The sequence below is a fragment of the Hydra viridissima genome, unplaced genomic scaffold (genome assembly GCF_058129835.1).
Source record: "Hydra viridissima isolate aposymbiotic clone 2 unplaced genomic scaffold, HvirCarnegie_v1 scaffold_11, whole genome shotgun sequence".
NCBI classification, from domain to species: domain Eukaryota; kingdom Metazoa; phylum Cnidaria; class Hydrozoa; order Anthoathecata; family Hydridae; genus Hydra; species Hydra viridissima.
Genome location: NW_028324310.1, coordinates 13,653,114 through 13,670,000, shown reverse-complemented (window position 1 = coordinate 13,670,000; position 16,887 = coordinate 13,653,114). Strand labels below are relative to the sequence as shown.

The 16,887-nt window shown below is 28.3% G+C and overlaps 2 protein-coding genes across 7 annotated transcripts; both read right to left on the bottom strand.

Annotated features, from left to right (window-relative positions):
* Positions 1-2,356: 2,356 nt before the first annotated feature.
* LOC145191015 (caspase-3-like) lies at positions 2,357-5,159 on the bottom strand. Of its 4 annotated transcripts, none has more exons than XM_090066891.1 (3): positions 5,118-5,159; positions 4,464-4,645; positions 2,357-3,758 (listed from the first exon to the last, which is right to left on the bottom strand). In XM_090066891.1, exon 3 carries the CDS (start codon positions 3,754-3,756, stop codon positions 2,539-2,541), a length of 1,218 nt encoding a protein of 405 aa, XP_089923017.1. In that variant the 5' UTR covers positions 3,757-3,758; positions 4,464-4,645; positions 5,118-5,159; the 3' UTR covers positions 2,357-2,538. The 4 variants fall into 4 exon arrangements, with proteins under 4 accessions (XP_089923017.1, XP_089923016.1, XP_089923015.1 ...); XM_090066890.1 differs by lacking the exon at positions 5,118-5,159 and adding an exon at positions 4,947-5,056 and having other exon boundaries at positions 4,286-4,645; XM_090066889.1 differs by lacking the exon at positions 5,118-5,159 and having other exon boundaries at positions 4,464-4,652.
* Positions 5,160-5,273: 114 nt separating this feature from the next.
* On the bottom strand, positions 5,274-16,658 carry LOC145191012 (cilia- and flagella-associated protein 91-like). 3 transcript variants are annotated; one of them, XM_090066882.1, is made up of 18 exons: positions 16,366-16,658; positions 15,569-15,645; positions 15,158-15,315; positions 14,683-14,772; positions 13,724-13,780; positions 13,274-13,455; positions 11,460-11,526; positions 10,034-10,144; positions 9,017-9,174; positions 8,097-8,360; positions 7,833-7,999; positions 7,609-7,680; positions 6,933-7,079; positions 6,741-6,833; positions 6,239-6,367; positions 5,816-5,964; positions 5,558-5,649; positions 5,274-5,462 (listed from the first exon to the last, which is right to left on the bottom strand). In XM_090066882.1, exons 1-18 carry the CDS (start codon positions 16,430-16,432, stop codon positions 5,356-5,358), a joined length of 2,187 nt encoding a protein of 728 aa, XP_089923008.1. In that variant the 5' UTR covers positions 16,433-16,658; the 3' UTR covers positions 5,274-5,355. The 3 variants fall into 3 exon arrangements, with proteins under 3 accessions (XP_089923008.1, XP_089923009.1, XP_089923010.1); XM_090066883.1 differs by lacking the exons at positions 14,683-14,772; positions 15,158-15,315; positions 15,569-15,645; positions 16,366-16,658 and having other exon boundaries at positions 12,178-13,455; XM_090066884.1 differs by lacking the exons at positions 13,274-13,455; positions 13,724-13,780; positions 14,683-14,772; ... (1 more) ...; positions 15,569-15,645; positions 16,366-16,658 and adding an exon at positions 12,231-12,298.
* Between the last annotated feature and the right edge of the window lie 229 nt (positions 16,659-16,887).

Here is a 16,887-nt window from a genome sequence, read left to right as displayed (position 1 = left end):
AAAAGGTTCATAAATTATATAAACAAAAGCTAATTATTTAAAATTTAAGATTTCTGCACAAGCAATCAATAAATTAGTATGTTGGCAGCTGCTAACAGTTGCAAATTGGTTAGCAATTATTGATGTTAGACCTAATAACTATGTTTCTCTAGTCTATAATAACAATTGCTAACCAACTTGACTGTTGTTAAGTTGTTTAGCAATTGTCAACCTATACAAATATTTTTTCTTCATTACTAAAACTAAATTTAAACAAACTAAATTTAAAGAAACTAAAATTAAAATTTATACTTAGTTTTACTGAGATTTTGTATTTTTTTTTTTTTTTTTATTATATTAATTCTAAAAAACGAAAAACAGAAAAGTTAATATACAACATGTTATTGTAAGAATGTCTTTCGTCAAACAGAAAAATATATTTACGTTTGAAATTTATGTAAATATGGTATGTTCCATTATTTTTAAGAAAAAATTTTTATGTAAAACAAAAAAATGCAATTTCATTTGAAACTAATATATTTATCAATATTTAAATTTGAGATAAAAAAACTTCATAATCAGTTTCTTAATTTTCATATAACCGTTCGTTAATTCCGCTGCCATCTTGAGAGGCCAAAACTGGCTTCAAAAAATTTGCCGTATACGCTATCCTGTTATACTTTGAGATCAGTGGTACTATGAGAACTACAACGCATTTCAAAAGATTTTAACGACTCTGGTAGAGACCTGAGCCTGCCCAAAAAAAACAGACATTCTAGCTTTCCGGTTAAAACAGTGGAAATTTGCATAATTTGCAATGAGTTTCAAGGAAAAGATTCTATAGCAGTGTGATAGAACTTCTTTAAGATTTATATAGAGTTCGTAAGGCTGTTGTTATATGCAACCGTTCGATTAGACGCAACGTTTTTGCCGCGCGAAACTTATTTATTTTTTTTAGTTTTTCAGAAGATAAAAAATGATTTTTTTTTAACTATGATCGATTAGAATCTTTTTTTTCAATGAAATAATTTTAGTTCATAACTTTTATTCCTTTCGTGAGCAATATTTTTTTTTAACTATAATTAATTAGAATCTTTTTTTCAATGAATTAATTTTAGTTCATAACTTTTCAAGAGTAAAATAAATTAGTTTCTCACTACAAAAAATTTGCGTGACACAACGTATTTAAATAGGATTTACAGCTCATAATTTTTACAATATTCTGTTGAGTATGCTTCCCCTTCCTGGATCAATCCGCTGAATTCAAAGAACGTTTTTCCTTAGTTATCTGAAACCAAAGTGTACATGTTAAAATGTTCATTGCACCCGGACCAATGGGAACCATTTTTTTTCATAAAGTTTTTTGTCTTTTATCAGGGGAAATTCAGTGAGAGAATGATGGGAGACTATTTTTGTAAATAAAATTTATTAAAATTCATAGCAAAAATTTATATTACGTACAAATTGTTACATACAATAAAGGTATAAATAAAAAAGGGAAAAAACTTTTATGCAAAACATTTTTTAAAAAAGTTGTTAGTAAGGAAGAACAAACAGATATATTTATATGATCTTCAAATTACGTACTATTTCAACATTGTGTTCAACATGTAAGCGAGTGGTGGAAATTTTGAAGCTCTTTTGTTTATTATCTTCTAAAAATGGAATTCTTTTCTTTTTAAACCAAAAACACACGACGCATTAACAATTTTTATAATTGATAAACTAAACGATTATTAATATGTATTTGTAAATTATACGCACTTGTTGACTATATATTTATAACTACAAATATTAATATAAATAAATTACATTTATAATTATATATCACAAATAATGTAATTTTATAGCAGCTTTTAACATGAATTTCAAAGATTAAATGCATCTCAAGCTGAAAGTCGATTACACTCTACTTCTATATTTTTGGTTATAATTGTTTTAAGCGTCATCTATTTTCAAATTTTACCCATCATCCAATCGACGCAGTTTAATGTTAACATCTTCTTTTAAATATACAACAACAATTGGAAATCTTCGGATGGCTTACCAACATACGAGATAAAACTGCAGGATATAAAATGGAATGTAACAAGTTACAAAAAAAACTAAAAAACTATCAACGAAGCTCAATAAGACACTCTACAATACAATCATTTTTTTTTTATCCTCTTTGCTTTTGCGTGTTTTTTGACCTGATTCTTGCGTTATTTATAACTTCCGATTCTTTATTATAACGAAGCGTATCAATTTGTTATTAAATATTTTAAAGCGTAACACGGAACCAAGAACACCTGGGGGGTCTATAAAAACCATTTGTGAACTGCTAGTTTAGACGAAGCCGCTATCCGATGTTTTTTGTATTAAACTAAGAGACTAATTTAAACTCAAAAAAGATGTGTTTTATTTCTCCATGTTAAATAAAATAGTATATTATCACCAATAAAAAGTTAATGTCAAAAAAAAAAAAAAAAAAGTGAGATATTAATATCAAAGCAATATTTTGTCAGATTTTATATATGTGTACCCGTTAGGTTAAATATTAATTCTAAGTTAATGAGACTAAATCGTTATATTAGGCAGATCAGATGCAGGCTCCAAAGGTCCATGCGGGGGCATCAGAAAAAATTCTTTTCTTAACTGTGTCACTATAGAAGATATTTGTCTTTTGTTGTCAGTAGCTCGAGCATTTGTTTTTGATTTACGTTGTGAGATGACTGTGTTTACCCGAGTAAGCATACGAAGAACGTCCATTTTATGAGCATACTTACGAAACACAGCACACAAAGACTCCATAAACCACGAACCATTTGTGGAATTGCGCCATGAATAATACCCAGGCACTGTTGAATAAGCATATATAAAATCAGATTCCGACGGAAGAGTCAAAGCCATTTCTTTTTCTTCAACGGCTTTTGATCCAGGTCCATCAACTGCATCAATAGGGTCCATATACTCTGAACCTTGACATGCTTGGAATAGGAAAAATTTCGGTTTATTAGCTAAACTTTTAGTACGAAATAACTTTGTAATATCTCTAATTCTGACAAAGTCATCGGTACCGTAAAGAATACCCTCCTCACCATGAGTTAAAACGGCACAGGCACAACAGCCCATTTGCGAGTAGTCTTCGCTCGAAGCAGCTTTTAGTATACTTAAAATATCTTTCCGAGTTGGATTATCATACCTGTCGACGATAAAACCTAAGTCTACGAACAGTTGACACAAATTGTCGGCATCACGATCAGTTCCATGACGTGGATATTCAGCCATACCTGAAGCTTTTTGGAAAAGTTTTACATTTATTATAGTCATTCTTCCACGGGGAAATGTAGTCATATCATAATAAAGGTCTGAATCGAAGTTAATTTTAAAACTCTGTTCTTTTTTTAAAGGCTTCGGTTGAAAAGAAGTGTGTTTGAAGACTATTCCTTCACCATCTTTTCGCTCCTCTTCTATTTTCATTTGCGTTAAAGAAAACGATGATGTGATGCTCAACTTTGTGAAAAGACCATCAATAACATGCTCGTCGTGTAAAGGTCCGTCGACGTTTTCAGAATCTGAGTCCATATTAAACGTGCGTCGACTTTCATGTTCCACGTTTAAGGAATATGAATTCTTTTCAGAAGAAACAAACTCCGTTAAATTTTCAATAGTAATTGATTTATTTTTAAACATGCTGACAGAAACTTCTGCCGACGGACCGTCACGTTTGATCAAAGATCTTACATCAGGAGGTGGAGTATCGATGATATCAAAATCATGATTAGACTCGGCCATTTCTATAAGTAAAGGAAGTTTAGGAAAAAAAAAAAAAAAAAACAGCGAAGAATTTTAAATAATTTTAAAATTACCGAAAATATTTCTGGTAAGAAGCGATAATAGTAATGAAGAATACGCCGTCGCCATCTTGCTGCAACATTTATAGTTACATAGGAAAGTTAAAATTGAAGAATGTTCACTGAAAACCTTGGTCTTAATAGGTTTATACCGGTATCAAATGGGTAAAAAATTAGAAAATATTTAGCATAATAATTGAATATTATGTTATAATTATGCTAAATACTCTATAATTTTTTGCATCGTTGGTAGAGTTTTTATAGAATTATTACAGCATAATATGCAACTTAATTTTTTTAAAAAAAACAAATTTAAGTTGACGTTTCTTTTTTTACTTTACAGATAGAAAAAAAATCTTGAAAGCAATTGATATAAATATTCTGTTTGAGGGATGAAATTTTTAAAAAACTAAATCAAATTAATCTCCCGTAAATTTGAAAATGGCGTTACGAAAAAATTCATAACTTACATATTAACCCTTGTGTATATGAACCTACATATTAACACTGTCTGCATACATTCAACATATTGAAACAAAAATAATACGACCTTTCACTGGCTCGCTTGAAAATAAGAAATTAAAGTCGCTCGCTTGAAGCTGTAAGCACATAAAAAAATTAAAATTGTATATTAACAAACAAACTTACTAAATAAAAGATTTCTTCAGAGTGGCAAAAGTTTTAAAAGATTTGAATCAAATTATTAGATACGGATATAGGTTTTTTCAATAAGAGCAAGCTGTAATCTCATTAGCAACGCTTTGTTAATGCAACTCCTTCGCAGTTGCCTTCAGTCGAGTCGGAAGATGCCTGTTTGTTAGTATGTTAATCTAAATAGTTGTTAGATATTAGTAAAATTTGAAGGAAATAATAAATATATTTATACATGCAATTTTTGATATATAATATATTGTAAAACAATATACAAACTTTATATATGCATTATATATCACTTTTAAATTATATTTATGTAATCAGGTTTTTGGTTAACAAAAATATATTTTAACGCGACGCGATAGCAAATGATTCTCCTGCATCAATCATCGATACCATAGAAATATTGTTGTATTCGCAGAACTGAACATAAAGGAACTAAATGCGATAAGTAGGACGATCAAATGATCTTCATACCTCAAAAGTGTTCAGTGTTTTAAACGACACGCTTTTTTAGAAACTCTATCTGATGCGATTTGCTTTAATTTCAAACAATAACCAAGAAAATTAAAAAAAAAAATAGTTGTGAAAAACAGACAGAGAAACTTCAAAATAAAGTTAGAAATTGAATGAATCAATTCCAATTACATTTTGTGGTTACGACGTCTAGTAGAAAATCAGGAGGCGAATATCATAGAATGCTAAGAATATAACAAACACAAGTGAACTTTAATGAAATTTAGCCTAAACAAAATCATTAGAATAGACCCCCTTACCGTTCGCAAATTGATAAGAAACAAATTAGAATAAATTATTTAATTCCAGACTTTATACACATGAATAGAAAATAAACATTAAAAATATATTCTGTCGTTAGGATGCATCGCTAGGACGCTTCACTATTATTGTTCTCGTCGTTTTCGACAACAACTGATGCTTCATTATATATAACTCTGTGTGCGGCTAAAAGACCTCTTCGCTGCTTGTTTTTAACTATGAAAAAAAAAGAAGTCATTTAAAGTCGAGTGAAAACTCACAAGGTTCTGAAAATCACATTTGTTTAACAAGCGAGTGAATATTAAACTCACTATTTTCTCGCATGTGAATTCTTTCAACCTCAGGAAGCAAAAATGATGTCACTAATTCAGCTACTATTTCTTCGCTCTGCAGTTGTGTACGTCTGTAATCCAAAGTTTTTTGTTTGTTTTTTTTTTTAAAAAAAAGAGGTTTTTCACTGCTTTACAAAACCGTTACAAAAAGATATTCAATAATCAGAATTAACTAAAAATAGATACAAATCTTAAAATTAATAAATTATATATAGAAGCACTAGAATAATAACTAACGAGGTTTCTATTTCGTAAGCTACTTGATTAATCTTGGCAGCCATAATCTCCACTTCCTGTTTTGCTTGTTCCTCTGCAGTAGCAACAATAGCACCAGTAATAATGTTAGATAAATAGCTATCAACTGTCTCTTGATGTACTCCTATAATCTAAGAAAACAAAATGTTATAATATCAAAGAAAAATAAATTTTTGCTTAAGGGAAACACTATGTTGAACATTTTTCATTTGTGCGAAGAAAAAACATTCATGTGCATTAGAAACTTTCAACAATCAAATAAAATGTAATAAATAATGTAATAAATAAATAATTATAAACTACAATTATGTAGTTAAGTATTTGTTAAGCAAGATTTTGACAAAAATAAAAAAATTAAAAAGCGAACTGGTATTAACAAATATTCGATAAATAATTTATTAATACCTGTCTGAAAATTTCGTCTTCCTCTCTTCTTCTTCTTTCTTCCACTTGTCTTCTACCACTCTCTTCTGCTTCTCTTAATCGTCTTTGGCGCTCTGCTACCATAGCAAACGCATGTATACGACGTTCTTCCTGTAAAAAAAATAAATTTGTAAAACAACATTAGTTTCTCTTCCTTAGTGATCATCTAAAGGAAAATGCGCTTTTCAACCTTTAAAATCCTTCATCTAGTTTGCATCTGTATTTAACATATTTGCATCTGTATTTTACATATTTGCATCTAATTTTCCTAATTTCTAATTACATTTATTTCAGAAATCAATCTTTTTTTTTCTCAAGTTAGTTCTAACATTACTGGTGTCAAGGGAAGATAAACAGTTTCTGCATCAAATGAATTTTCATTTTTCAGAAAACTTAAAACGAATTAACGAGTTCTTGTAAATTCTACAACAGGTTTAACGTAATAAAATAGTTTTTGTAATAGTTATATAGATTGCAAAACTACCTGAAACCTAATGAGCTCTTTGCTTAAGAAATCAAGCAATTCTCCGAGACAACTGCCTTCAATTTGATCAAGTTGCTCGTTCACTAACAGCATCTATTACAAAAAAGAAAACCTAAAAATAAGCACTAAATAACAGATAGAACACCAAGTTATTTATCTTTTGCATAACAACAATTTAATTCAATTTGCTACCTCCTCTTCGTTCAATCTTTCTTGATGCTGCATGTTTAACATCACATTCTTTTCTTGTATCTTAACTTTTATTTGCTCTTTTTGTAATGCATGGGTACTACGAAGCTCATTTATTAACTCTCGCCTTTGCTCTTTTTCAGCAAACATCTACACTCGAAAAAAGTAGACTAATTTATACAATTTATTTTTTTGATGCACATCATAATTACACTGCAATTATATTACTTATTGATATTTAGTATCGTGATAGTCTACAAATATAATACAAATTGATGCACTTTTCTAATATCTAGGAATGTCAGAGTATAAAAAAGACAGGAATGATACACTTTCAAAGATTCCTGCAGAAAAAATAATACAGCAACTAGACATTGCTAAATAATTTTAAAATGTTGAGAGCAATCACCTGAAAAAGTGACAATCAGTTAAAAAAATTTGTCTAGCTAATGTCTCTGACAGTAAAAAAGCTGGACTTAAAAATTGAAATCAGATGCTGGAGAATATTTCCAACTCAAACATATATTTTCAATTTTAAAGCAAGATGGAAAATTATACAATTAAAATTTCACTTAGAGAAACTCCAAGGATTATTTAGTACTTGTTTAGAAAAACGTTACCAAATTTTGTATGATAAAATGATAAACAAGCTATTGAACATATCGAAGATAAAACTAACCCAATTTTGAATAGCTCTTCCCCGAATGATTTTTTGTATGAAAATGCAGGCCAACTCTTTCTCTTCTTCTTCCTATTAAAGAATCAAAGATTAAATATAAAAAATAAAACTTAGACCTAATTATACTAATTAATGCAGCATTAAAAGCAAAGTTGATGAGGATCATTGATATTTTATTCAACTGCTCTTGCTGAGTCAGTGTTTGTTTGACTAAATACCCTTACCAGGTTTGGTACAGGGATTGTTGGCGTAGGAGGTCTAGGTATGGGCTTTTCAATTTTTACTAAATAACGCAGAGATTTTGGTTCTTTCTCATCCTTTGAGGCTTCCATTTCTTTTGCAATCATATTGAGTTCAATTTGTCTTCTATGGTTCTTTTTCATAGAACTACCTATATAAGCAATATTTATAATATTTCCATTTTAAAGATTGCAATCTTATTTTGCAAAATACTTTAGATAAAAAGGAATCTTAAATACAAGAAAGACCTCTAGCACTACTTGGCTTAGGAGCTTCAATCTTAGGATTCATTAAACATTCTGGCAATGATTCTTCTAACTCTAATAACCCTTGGTAGGTTGACAAATAAGGAGTCTTCACTTTAAAATACTCTGAACCTTTGTCTAAAAACACACCATGGCGTGATAATGGTGCATAAACTTCTGAGGCTGGGTCTGCATAGTCTTTCAAAATATCTCTCCGTTCTAAATTTCTTTCTACATTTAGTTGCTTGTGAGTCAATTTCCGCAACACTAAAAAAAAAGTTTAACAATACTATTATAAAAAAATGTTTATATGTAAAAATGTATACAAATATAGAAATTTTTTAGGGTGCAATAGGGTGCATCCAAGGCCTTTATTTAATGTATACAAAAAATTTTTATATGTAAAAATGTATACAAACTATTATGTTTGTATACATTTTTACATATAAACATATAACACCACAAATATGGGTGCATCCAAGGCTTTATTTAATGTATACAAAAAATCAAGACATTTCAACTCAAAACACTTTTTTTAATAAAAGTAATTTAAGACTTTAAGACGAAAGGAGTTTAAGTGATAAACCTATGCTTTAGAATCAAACTAAAATCAAATGCATTTGACATTTTATGTGTAAAGACCAACTTTAAAGTTCTCTTTACATTAAATAATGCATCAAAAAAACTCCCTCCTTAACTTTCAAACTATTTTTTTTTATCCATTTTAAACACAGAAAACAGAAATGCAACCAAGTCCAATAATAACCATAAACATTTATGTTTTTCAATATTTGGTAAATAAATTTTAGAACTAATCATTTTACACTAACCTTACTTTAACCCAAAGCTAATATCACAACAAAAAAACTAAATATAGCTAAAATAAATATGGTGAAACTAGCAGAAAAATTTTACTAGCTTACTTTTAATATGCTCAGATCTGATGCTTTTAATTTTTGCTTCTTTTTCTTGCTGTTTTTTGGTCCATAGCCTATCAAGCTGTTTGCTTTTTAACTCATTATTGTTCTTTTCCTTTTCTCTCTGTAAACGTTGTAAGACTCTTAACTTAGCTTGTTGCAATCTGAAATTATGTAAGAATGACACAAATAGTAACAACAACAACAACAACAACAACAACAACAACAACAACAACAACAACAACAACAACAACAACATTACTATTATTATTATTATTTTTGAAAATATATAAAAGAAATTAAAGATTACTTTTCCAAAAGGACTACTAATATGCTATAATCTGCTGAAAATCTACTTATTGCACAAACATTTTTGTTTTCATCAAATCACTTTTTTCTATTTCATTGGTCAAAACTTTTCAAAAGGGGATCTGAAGTCTGAAGTTTTGACAAAAATTTTAAATAGCATTTTATTCATAAACTTTACACACAACAAGCACCCTCTTTTTTTCCAAAATTTAGGATACTTTAGATATTTAAACATATATTTTCAGGACTTCAACAAATAGTATTTTTAGGATTTAGGTATATGGTAGTACAGATAAACTAAACCAAAATGATTTCATTCCAAACTTCAAATTACTTAATACAATGTACAATTAAAGGAGTGGAAAAATATAAGTTTATGCAATACTTAGTAATGGTTAATGAATTTCTTATTTAGAAGAAAGTTAATTTATTTTAAATAATTTTACATTCATAATAGACATTCTTTTGTTTTACTCAATAAACTTTCATTCGGCAACTGTGTGTATTTTGTTATAGCCAAGTGTATTAGAAAGTTCTTTGAAATTTTCATTTTAGTCCACTATATTTTAATGCATAAAAATGAAAAATTGGGATCTTTGAGGGCAGTTAGTTGAAGTATATTATCAGAAAAAAAACTGGTAAGTTTTGAGAAAAAAAACTTTTTAATGTCCATTTTTAAGACATCATCAAACAAAATTATTGAATGTGAAATACTTTTCAATCTGACTTTCACGATATGCCCACTCTTTTCTCTCTTGCTCATTGATCATTTTTCTTCTTTCTTCAAGCATCTCTGTATTTGAGAGCGGGGGTAAAGTAGCCTCCCTATAATAACATCCAAATATCTATCATTTTCAAATAATGGCTAACGGAAATTGTAAAAATCATTCCATTACTAAAGTTAAAAATACCATGGCAAAAACATATAAATATATTCTCACAAAAATAACTCATGATCTTATCACATAAATCTGTAAAGGCTGGATCAGCAAAACTTAGAATACCTTGAACAATTTTTTAAAATTATAGTTTTCTAAATATTGAAAGATCATAAAGAATCCATGAGAAAGTTATCCTGGGACATGAACATTTACCCATGGACCATAAGAACGGCTAGTCATACTGATTTACAGCTAAGGTCATATTCAAAACACCTTGTGACCAAAAAATTGATATCCAAAAAACATGAAAGAGCCAAAAAAAGTATTTTGTTACCTGAACCTGTATGGACCAACCATAAAAATTTTTTCTGATGAAAAAATATTTGCTATTGATGTGGTTTTAAACCATCACAATGATTGGTATATTGCACCTTTTAATATGAAAGTGGTCTTTTGAACCAAGCACCCAGCTCAAGTCATGGTTCTGTGAATTGTGGCATCTGACGGAAAAAAAAAAGATGCCTCTCCATTTATTTAAACCTGTTGAAAACATGAGATCCTAACTTTATTATAAGGTCCTATTGTACAAACTTTTGCCATAACTAAAAGTGAACAACCTGAATTATGTGTGGAACAAGATGGTGCTCTGCTTCATACTGTAAAAAAAGTGCAGAAATTCTGTAAAGAGAATTTTTACCCAGCTACCTTCTGGGCTTCATCCAGCCCTTACTTGAACCCCCTGGGCTGTGTAATTTGGGGCAAATTGGGGAACCCAACCAACAGAGCATCTCATCCTAGTGTCGGTAATCTTAAGCAAATATTGAAATTAGAATGGGACAAAATATCTAGAGACTTCATTTTGAACAGTTGCAACACCTTTAGACACTGTGTGCAGGCTGTAATAAACAGCAAAGGCACCCATATTAAATAAAATGTTTCTTAATGGCACTAAAAACATTTGTTAAAGTTATATTGATGTCAGTTGGTTGGTTATTGAAAAATAAATTACTATGTATACTGTTTTTGATTTTCTATGTTTTGCTACCCTGCCTTGTACTTTTTTGTCTGAATAATTGTTAAAATGATTAAACTCGTTGATAAAGAAAAAAAAATCTCCTAAACTACTTCCAATTATTTTTTATTAACTTATTTGAGGTTTCAGTAAATAACAAAATTTGTAAAAGTTAAGTAACTAACTTAACCTTAAAATCATAATGAAGATCTCGTAAAATACTTTAAATTATTTGGAAAAAAACTACCATGCCCGCTTTGCTCTTGCTCTTTCTATCATTTCAATCTCTGCAAGTCCAGCAGGTAAGCCATGTTCTGAAAAATTAGACAACAAAATTTAACAAACTATATAATTTACATAAAAACATCACAAACACATGCACACACATTAATGCATTCATAACACTGTATTTTATCTATGTTGTTATTAAACAGAAGTAGTCATTGAAAATTGACTTCCAGAAATCAAACAGATTTACATGAACAGGTGAACTATGCCTTCTAATTTACATATTATTTAGATAAAATGTCACTAAAAAAACTTTTTAGATTTTCTAAATCATTTTTTCATGATCATTCAAATAAAAAAATAATTAGACAGGGATTGGTTTTTTAATTGGCAGAAGTCTATTGGATTTTTAAACATTTTTTTTTGTCAATACATCTGCATATTTTTTCTGCATGATGCTACACTAATAAGTTTTAAAGTAAAACTTATATAACAATATAAGCTTTACATTAAAATAATGATAATAATAATAACAGATAATGAAAAAATGATTTTATAAAGTAACAGATATTGAAAAAACAATTTCATTTGACTCTAAAAAACAACACAAAACTAACAATCTAAAAAAAATTTTAATTAGTCACATTCAACTTTTAAATTAAGTAAAATAACTTTACAATTAAAACTTGAAAAAGCAGATTTTTGATAAATAAAGTATTCATTAATATTTTTGTAACCTTTTGTGTAGGAGAACAGACTTAAATTGTTAGGACACATCAATTTGACTCACAAAAGACTTGATAATATAACACACCATGTCTTTCTCTTCACTGAAAAACTGTAACAGCATACTCTAGTTACAACAAAATAAATTCTTCAAGAAAGCCATCAAGTTAGAAGTTTTGACAATCTTCAACTTAAATCATGAACCAAATAATTTAGTTTATTCCTTGAGATTTTCTGTGGAATCAGTTCTTCTGTATGATTTTTTTTTCCTGATGTTCATCATCTAGTCCTCCATCAAATGAATCATGAACACACTCGTTATTGTTGTAAAATAGATATAGGTTTCATCACAGTAACTGTTCTAATAACTGGTGGCAATATTTGTTACAAAACTTTTCAACTTAAATTTTGGATTGAATTCTTAAGTGTTAACTAAGCAGAAATAGTAATGTGACATGATTTTTAGATTCTCCCCAATTTATTCCCTTTCCCTCTTTTATTTGCTTATTCTCTCATGCTTGTTTTTTGTGTTAAAATTTGAATTATTAACAAAAAAAAAAAAAAAAAAAAAAAGAAGAAGAATCATAAATAAAAAAAAAATGACTTGATCATTCAATTGTCTAAAATTTTTTTTCTAATTGATATTACTATTTATCTAAAATTACAAATATAGCTTATGTGAAAGACACTTTGAATGCTTATTGAAAAAGTGCAAATGAATATTTTATGAGTTTGCACAATTCCTTTTTAAGAACTCATTTAAAATAGTTTTTTACATATAACTAAATAACCAAAAGTAATTAGGAATGCAAAATAAAACTTAAAAACAAATAGTTTGGGATATAATTCAACAAAAACAATATGGTGAAAATTTGGAACTTCAAAATCAGCACTACCAAAAATGCATAGAAACAGCTATAAAGTTCATGTGGCAACTTTTTAACCAGTAGTTTTTAGTATTGGTATTTGCAAAATTTAATAATATGGTTAATTACATTTCTAACAGACCAATTAATCTTATGATTGGAATGGTTACAAATTACTCTTTTCATTGAAATGGATATAAAGTTACTCTTATCAATGGAATGGTCACAAAATTTTGCTTACCATAACTTAAAGCTGCAAGAGTTAAAAGTTCAGGACAAGATCCTGGTTTGATTACATATTCTGGAGAATAAGGATCAGTTTGAGTCTCACTTTCACGAAAATCTGTTTGAATTTGAACATTACAAGTTGATTGATTCAGAAAAGATTCTGTAACCATATTTGTTGCTTCACCAGTCACATCACTAAAAAAAACAAAAATAAATTGGAAATGTTAATTTGTCAAAAGCAATAACTATATCCTTGATTTCTTGAAGTAAGTGATTGATTAACAATTGCTTTTAAACCATTACAAGACTAACTATGGAAATGTGTGAAATTCATTATAATACAAACCAATTAAATGCCAAAAGATCTACAAGGCATTATTTAGAGACAAAAAAATATATAACTAAAAATGTTATGCTAAAATCTTATGTTAAAAGAAACTAAAAATACTGAATTAACTAGTACCTTTTACAATGCTTATAAACATCTGGGGGAACTTGATGTAAAAAAGGTAAAATTGGCCTAAAAACAACATTAAATAAACAAACAAATTCTGAGTCCTTACAAATTATTTAATTCATATTCCATTAAAAAGTCATTACCCAAACACTCAAACTAACATCCAAAAGTATTTAGTCAGCATTTTGAGGATGGATAAGAAAAAAACCAGTCTATGTCAGAGTTATCTTTAAAAAAAATTCAGTTTTCAATAGTCTGCATTTTTTTAAAGATAACTCAGACACAGCATAGAATATTTAAGGTCATTATCTTACTATACAATAAATCCACTGCCAATAAGCTGATTGCATGAAGGAACTACCTTATGCCTTGTGATCTATAGGATTACTTTTAATTAACAATGTATTTGATGCTGTTTAAAATATACTGGAAAAACAAAATTAATGAGATAAAATGACAAATGGTGAACATATGGTTGTTTATTTGCACTTGCTAATTAGTGATTATTTTTTTTCAACAAATTGATGCTCCAATAGAAGGAAATTTCAGCTTTGTACTCAAGCATAGAGCACATCTTAGCTTGATTGGTAGGGCAAACATTTCTTGATTATGCTCCATCTATTTCAAGGTTTATAAGCCAGAGGTTGAAAGAAATAACAGCTTTGTATAGTACTTTTAACTAGACAAAAATGGTTAAGGGATTAAAAATCCTGCAACTGAATATTAATTCAACTCCAAGATTTTTTATCTACCATACAGCTTTAACTAATTTTGACTAGTTCATGCTAGTTAATATTTATGCATAAACTAAGCAAGATTTTTAACGAAAATACATAGCTGTATACTAAGTTTAAAACCCATATGACACAACCACAAAATCATTGAAGAAGTTACAAGCAAGTTTCAAATTGCAAAAACCAGTCAATAAAAGAGAAACTCAAATTTCAAAAATATGCTAAATTTACCTTTTGAAATATTTATATCTATCTCGTCCAAGCACATCTGCTTTTGGAAAGTCTTTCATAGGAACCACAATACTTGGATCATAGTTAAACCTAGTTATTAGAATAAAATTTACATATATGTATACACATACATGAATTAATCTAACTTATAAATGCTCAAATAACATTTCAATTTTAACCTTATATCTAAAAGGTTGTCATCTAAAAATGATTTTCTACTTTATGTCTAGACTTCCTCTTTTTTAGATGCTGAAATGAACACTTTAAAATTAAGTTCTAGATTATTATTAGCTTAACCAAAATTTACCATAATTCCTTAAAATGCTCAGTTCCTGTTTTATCATTCTACAGAAAATCATTTTTTATGAATGGTGATTTTTAAGTTAAATAAATATGTGTTTATTTATTTAACTTGACAAACATAGGTAAAATAAAAATTACAAAAAAAACTTTTTATTTAATAAATAAAGAATACTTTTTGTGTCTGATAAGAGATTCATGTGCCTGGTCACTATAACCTCTCCATTGTCTTGGAATAAAGGTTGGAACAGGATCTGTTGCATCAATTTGTACTTGAAGATTAGGGTAGTGCTGAAGAGATGAAAACATTGCTTTAAACTGCGGAAGACGGCGCTAAAAAGTAAATCACAATATATAAACCTTAAAATGTTTAACTTACTTACTATAAACTGCAATATTTGGATATATAATATAAATTTATATAATATTTATGCAAATTATGAATTTAAAAAAAAGCAACTTGTATTCTTGAAAACTTTTATTAGTCAAATAAATGAAAAAGTACTTTTAGGATAGTAAGTAAAATTTGCTTAAAGGATTAAATAATAACAATTTTTAAGTAGTAATAAAAAAAATAAAAACTAACCATGCGACTAACATCAGTGTTTGCTTTGAAAGTAGCTCGTGCATGGTCACGCTCACTTGACAAAACAAATAGTGGGTCTAAAATTAATTTTGACAAAAAATATATATACATTGGAAATTTGAATGCTTGTATACAAAAATTATTCAAATAATAGAATACACTTGTTTATACTTTATAATAAAATTATTTGCAAAAAAACTTTAAGCACAACTTTTCTGTGTAAATTTTAAGTACAATGGGTTATTCAATTTTACAGGAGGATGGATGTGGAATTTTTATATCTAGTTTATTGAGAAAAAGATTTATCTATAATTACAATTATACTTTGAATCAGTTTCCCAATTTCAAAACAACCCAATTCAAAAAAATATAGTAATAAGAAGCAAAATAGAAGATTATTGTTATTATTGAATATGCAGAACAAGAATTTAACAGTAGTTTTAAAAATATTCAATCAGCTTAATGATAAGATTTTAGTTACTACTTCATTACATGGACAGAATATTTTTACTTTATAGATGAAATAATTCTCATTCAAATAAGTGAGTGATTTCTTTCTTTTCTCCTTAACATCATCCTATAGTTATGTAAACATAACTGAAGGTAAAAAGCAGAGAACTAATGGATTATTAGATATAGGAGGTGAACTATCACTAATTTAGGAATGTATACTGATTTTGAGTAGTTTACATATAACATTAAATTAGAATGTACTCTGAATTAGTTTTAATGAATGTTATAATATTTTGCTAATTTTTTGACTTCAAATATTAATAAGGAGAGATCACTTTACAAACCGTATAAATAATCATGAGTTCTTGACGGTTGAATATCAGATTTTCGAAGCATCCTAGTTTCAGACATGTTGAATTATAAGATTTAAGAATGAGTTACTTTTGGTATTGTTATTAGTACAAAAAGTCGGGATAGGGGTAGCTCCGTTGTCATGGTAAAGTAGAAAAGAGAAAGGTTAAACTCTGTTAGTATTGAGCCTTCAGAAGGTATTGGAGAAGAAAAAAAAAAAGAAATCAAACAACTCTAACAGTTTGATAATTTCTTAAATTTTCATATGCTCAACAATTTAGCACCCATTTCCCTATTTTTTGTGCATATTTGGATAATTTTGCATAGGGCCAATTTTAGGTTAAAAAGAACACAAATATGGCTTTCAACTTTTTTTTTTATTTATTTATTCACCACTCTTTCTTTTAACTTCGTTTATTTTTATCTTTTTTATTTTTTTAACTTTTGGAATTTTTTTCGCTTTTTCGAATTTCTTTTTCCTTTAACTTTTTAAGAAGCTTGGTATGGGGAACAAT

What these genes read in the sequence shown, in the direction of transcription:
- LOC145191012 (XM_090066882.1), bottom strand. Translation starts at nt 16,432, where the DNA reads ATGTCTGAAACTAGGATGCTTCGAAAATCTGATATTCAACCGTCAAGA. An exon ending in AACTCATGATTATTTATACG is followed by an intron (nt 15,646 to 16,365) that starts GTTTGTAAAGTG and finishes AATTAATTTTAG; the next exon opens with ACCCACTATTTGTTTTGTCA. An exon ending in CAATCCCTGTACCAAACCTG is followed by an intron (nt 7,681 to 7,832) that starts GTAAGGGTATTT and finishes ATTCTTTAATAG; the next exon opens with GAAGAAGAAGAGAAAGAGTT.
- LOC145191015 (XM_090066888.1), bottom strand. Translation starts at nt 3,885, where the DNA reads ATGGCGACGGCGTATTCTTCATTACTATTATCGCTTCTTACCAGAAAT. An exon ending in TCTTACCAGAAATATTTTCG is followed by an intron (nt 3,759 to 3,830) that starts GTAATTTTAAAA and finishes CTTTACTTATAG; the next exon opens with AAATGGCCGAGTCTAATCAT.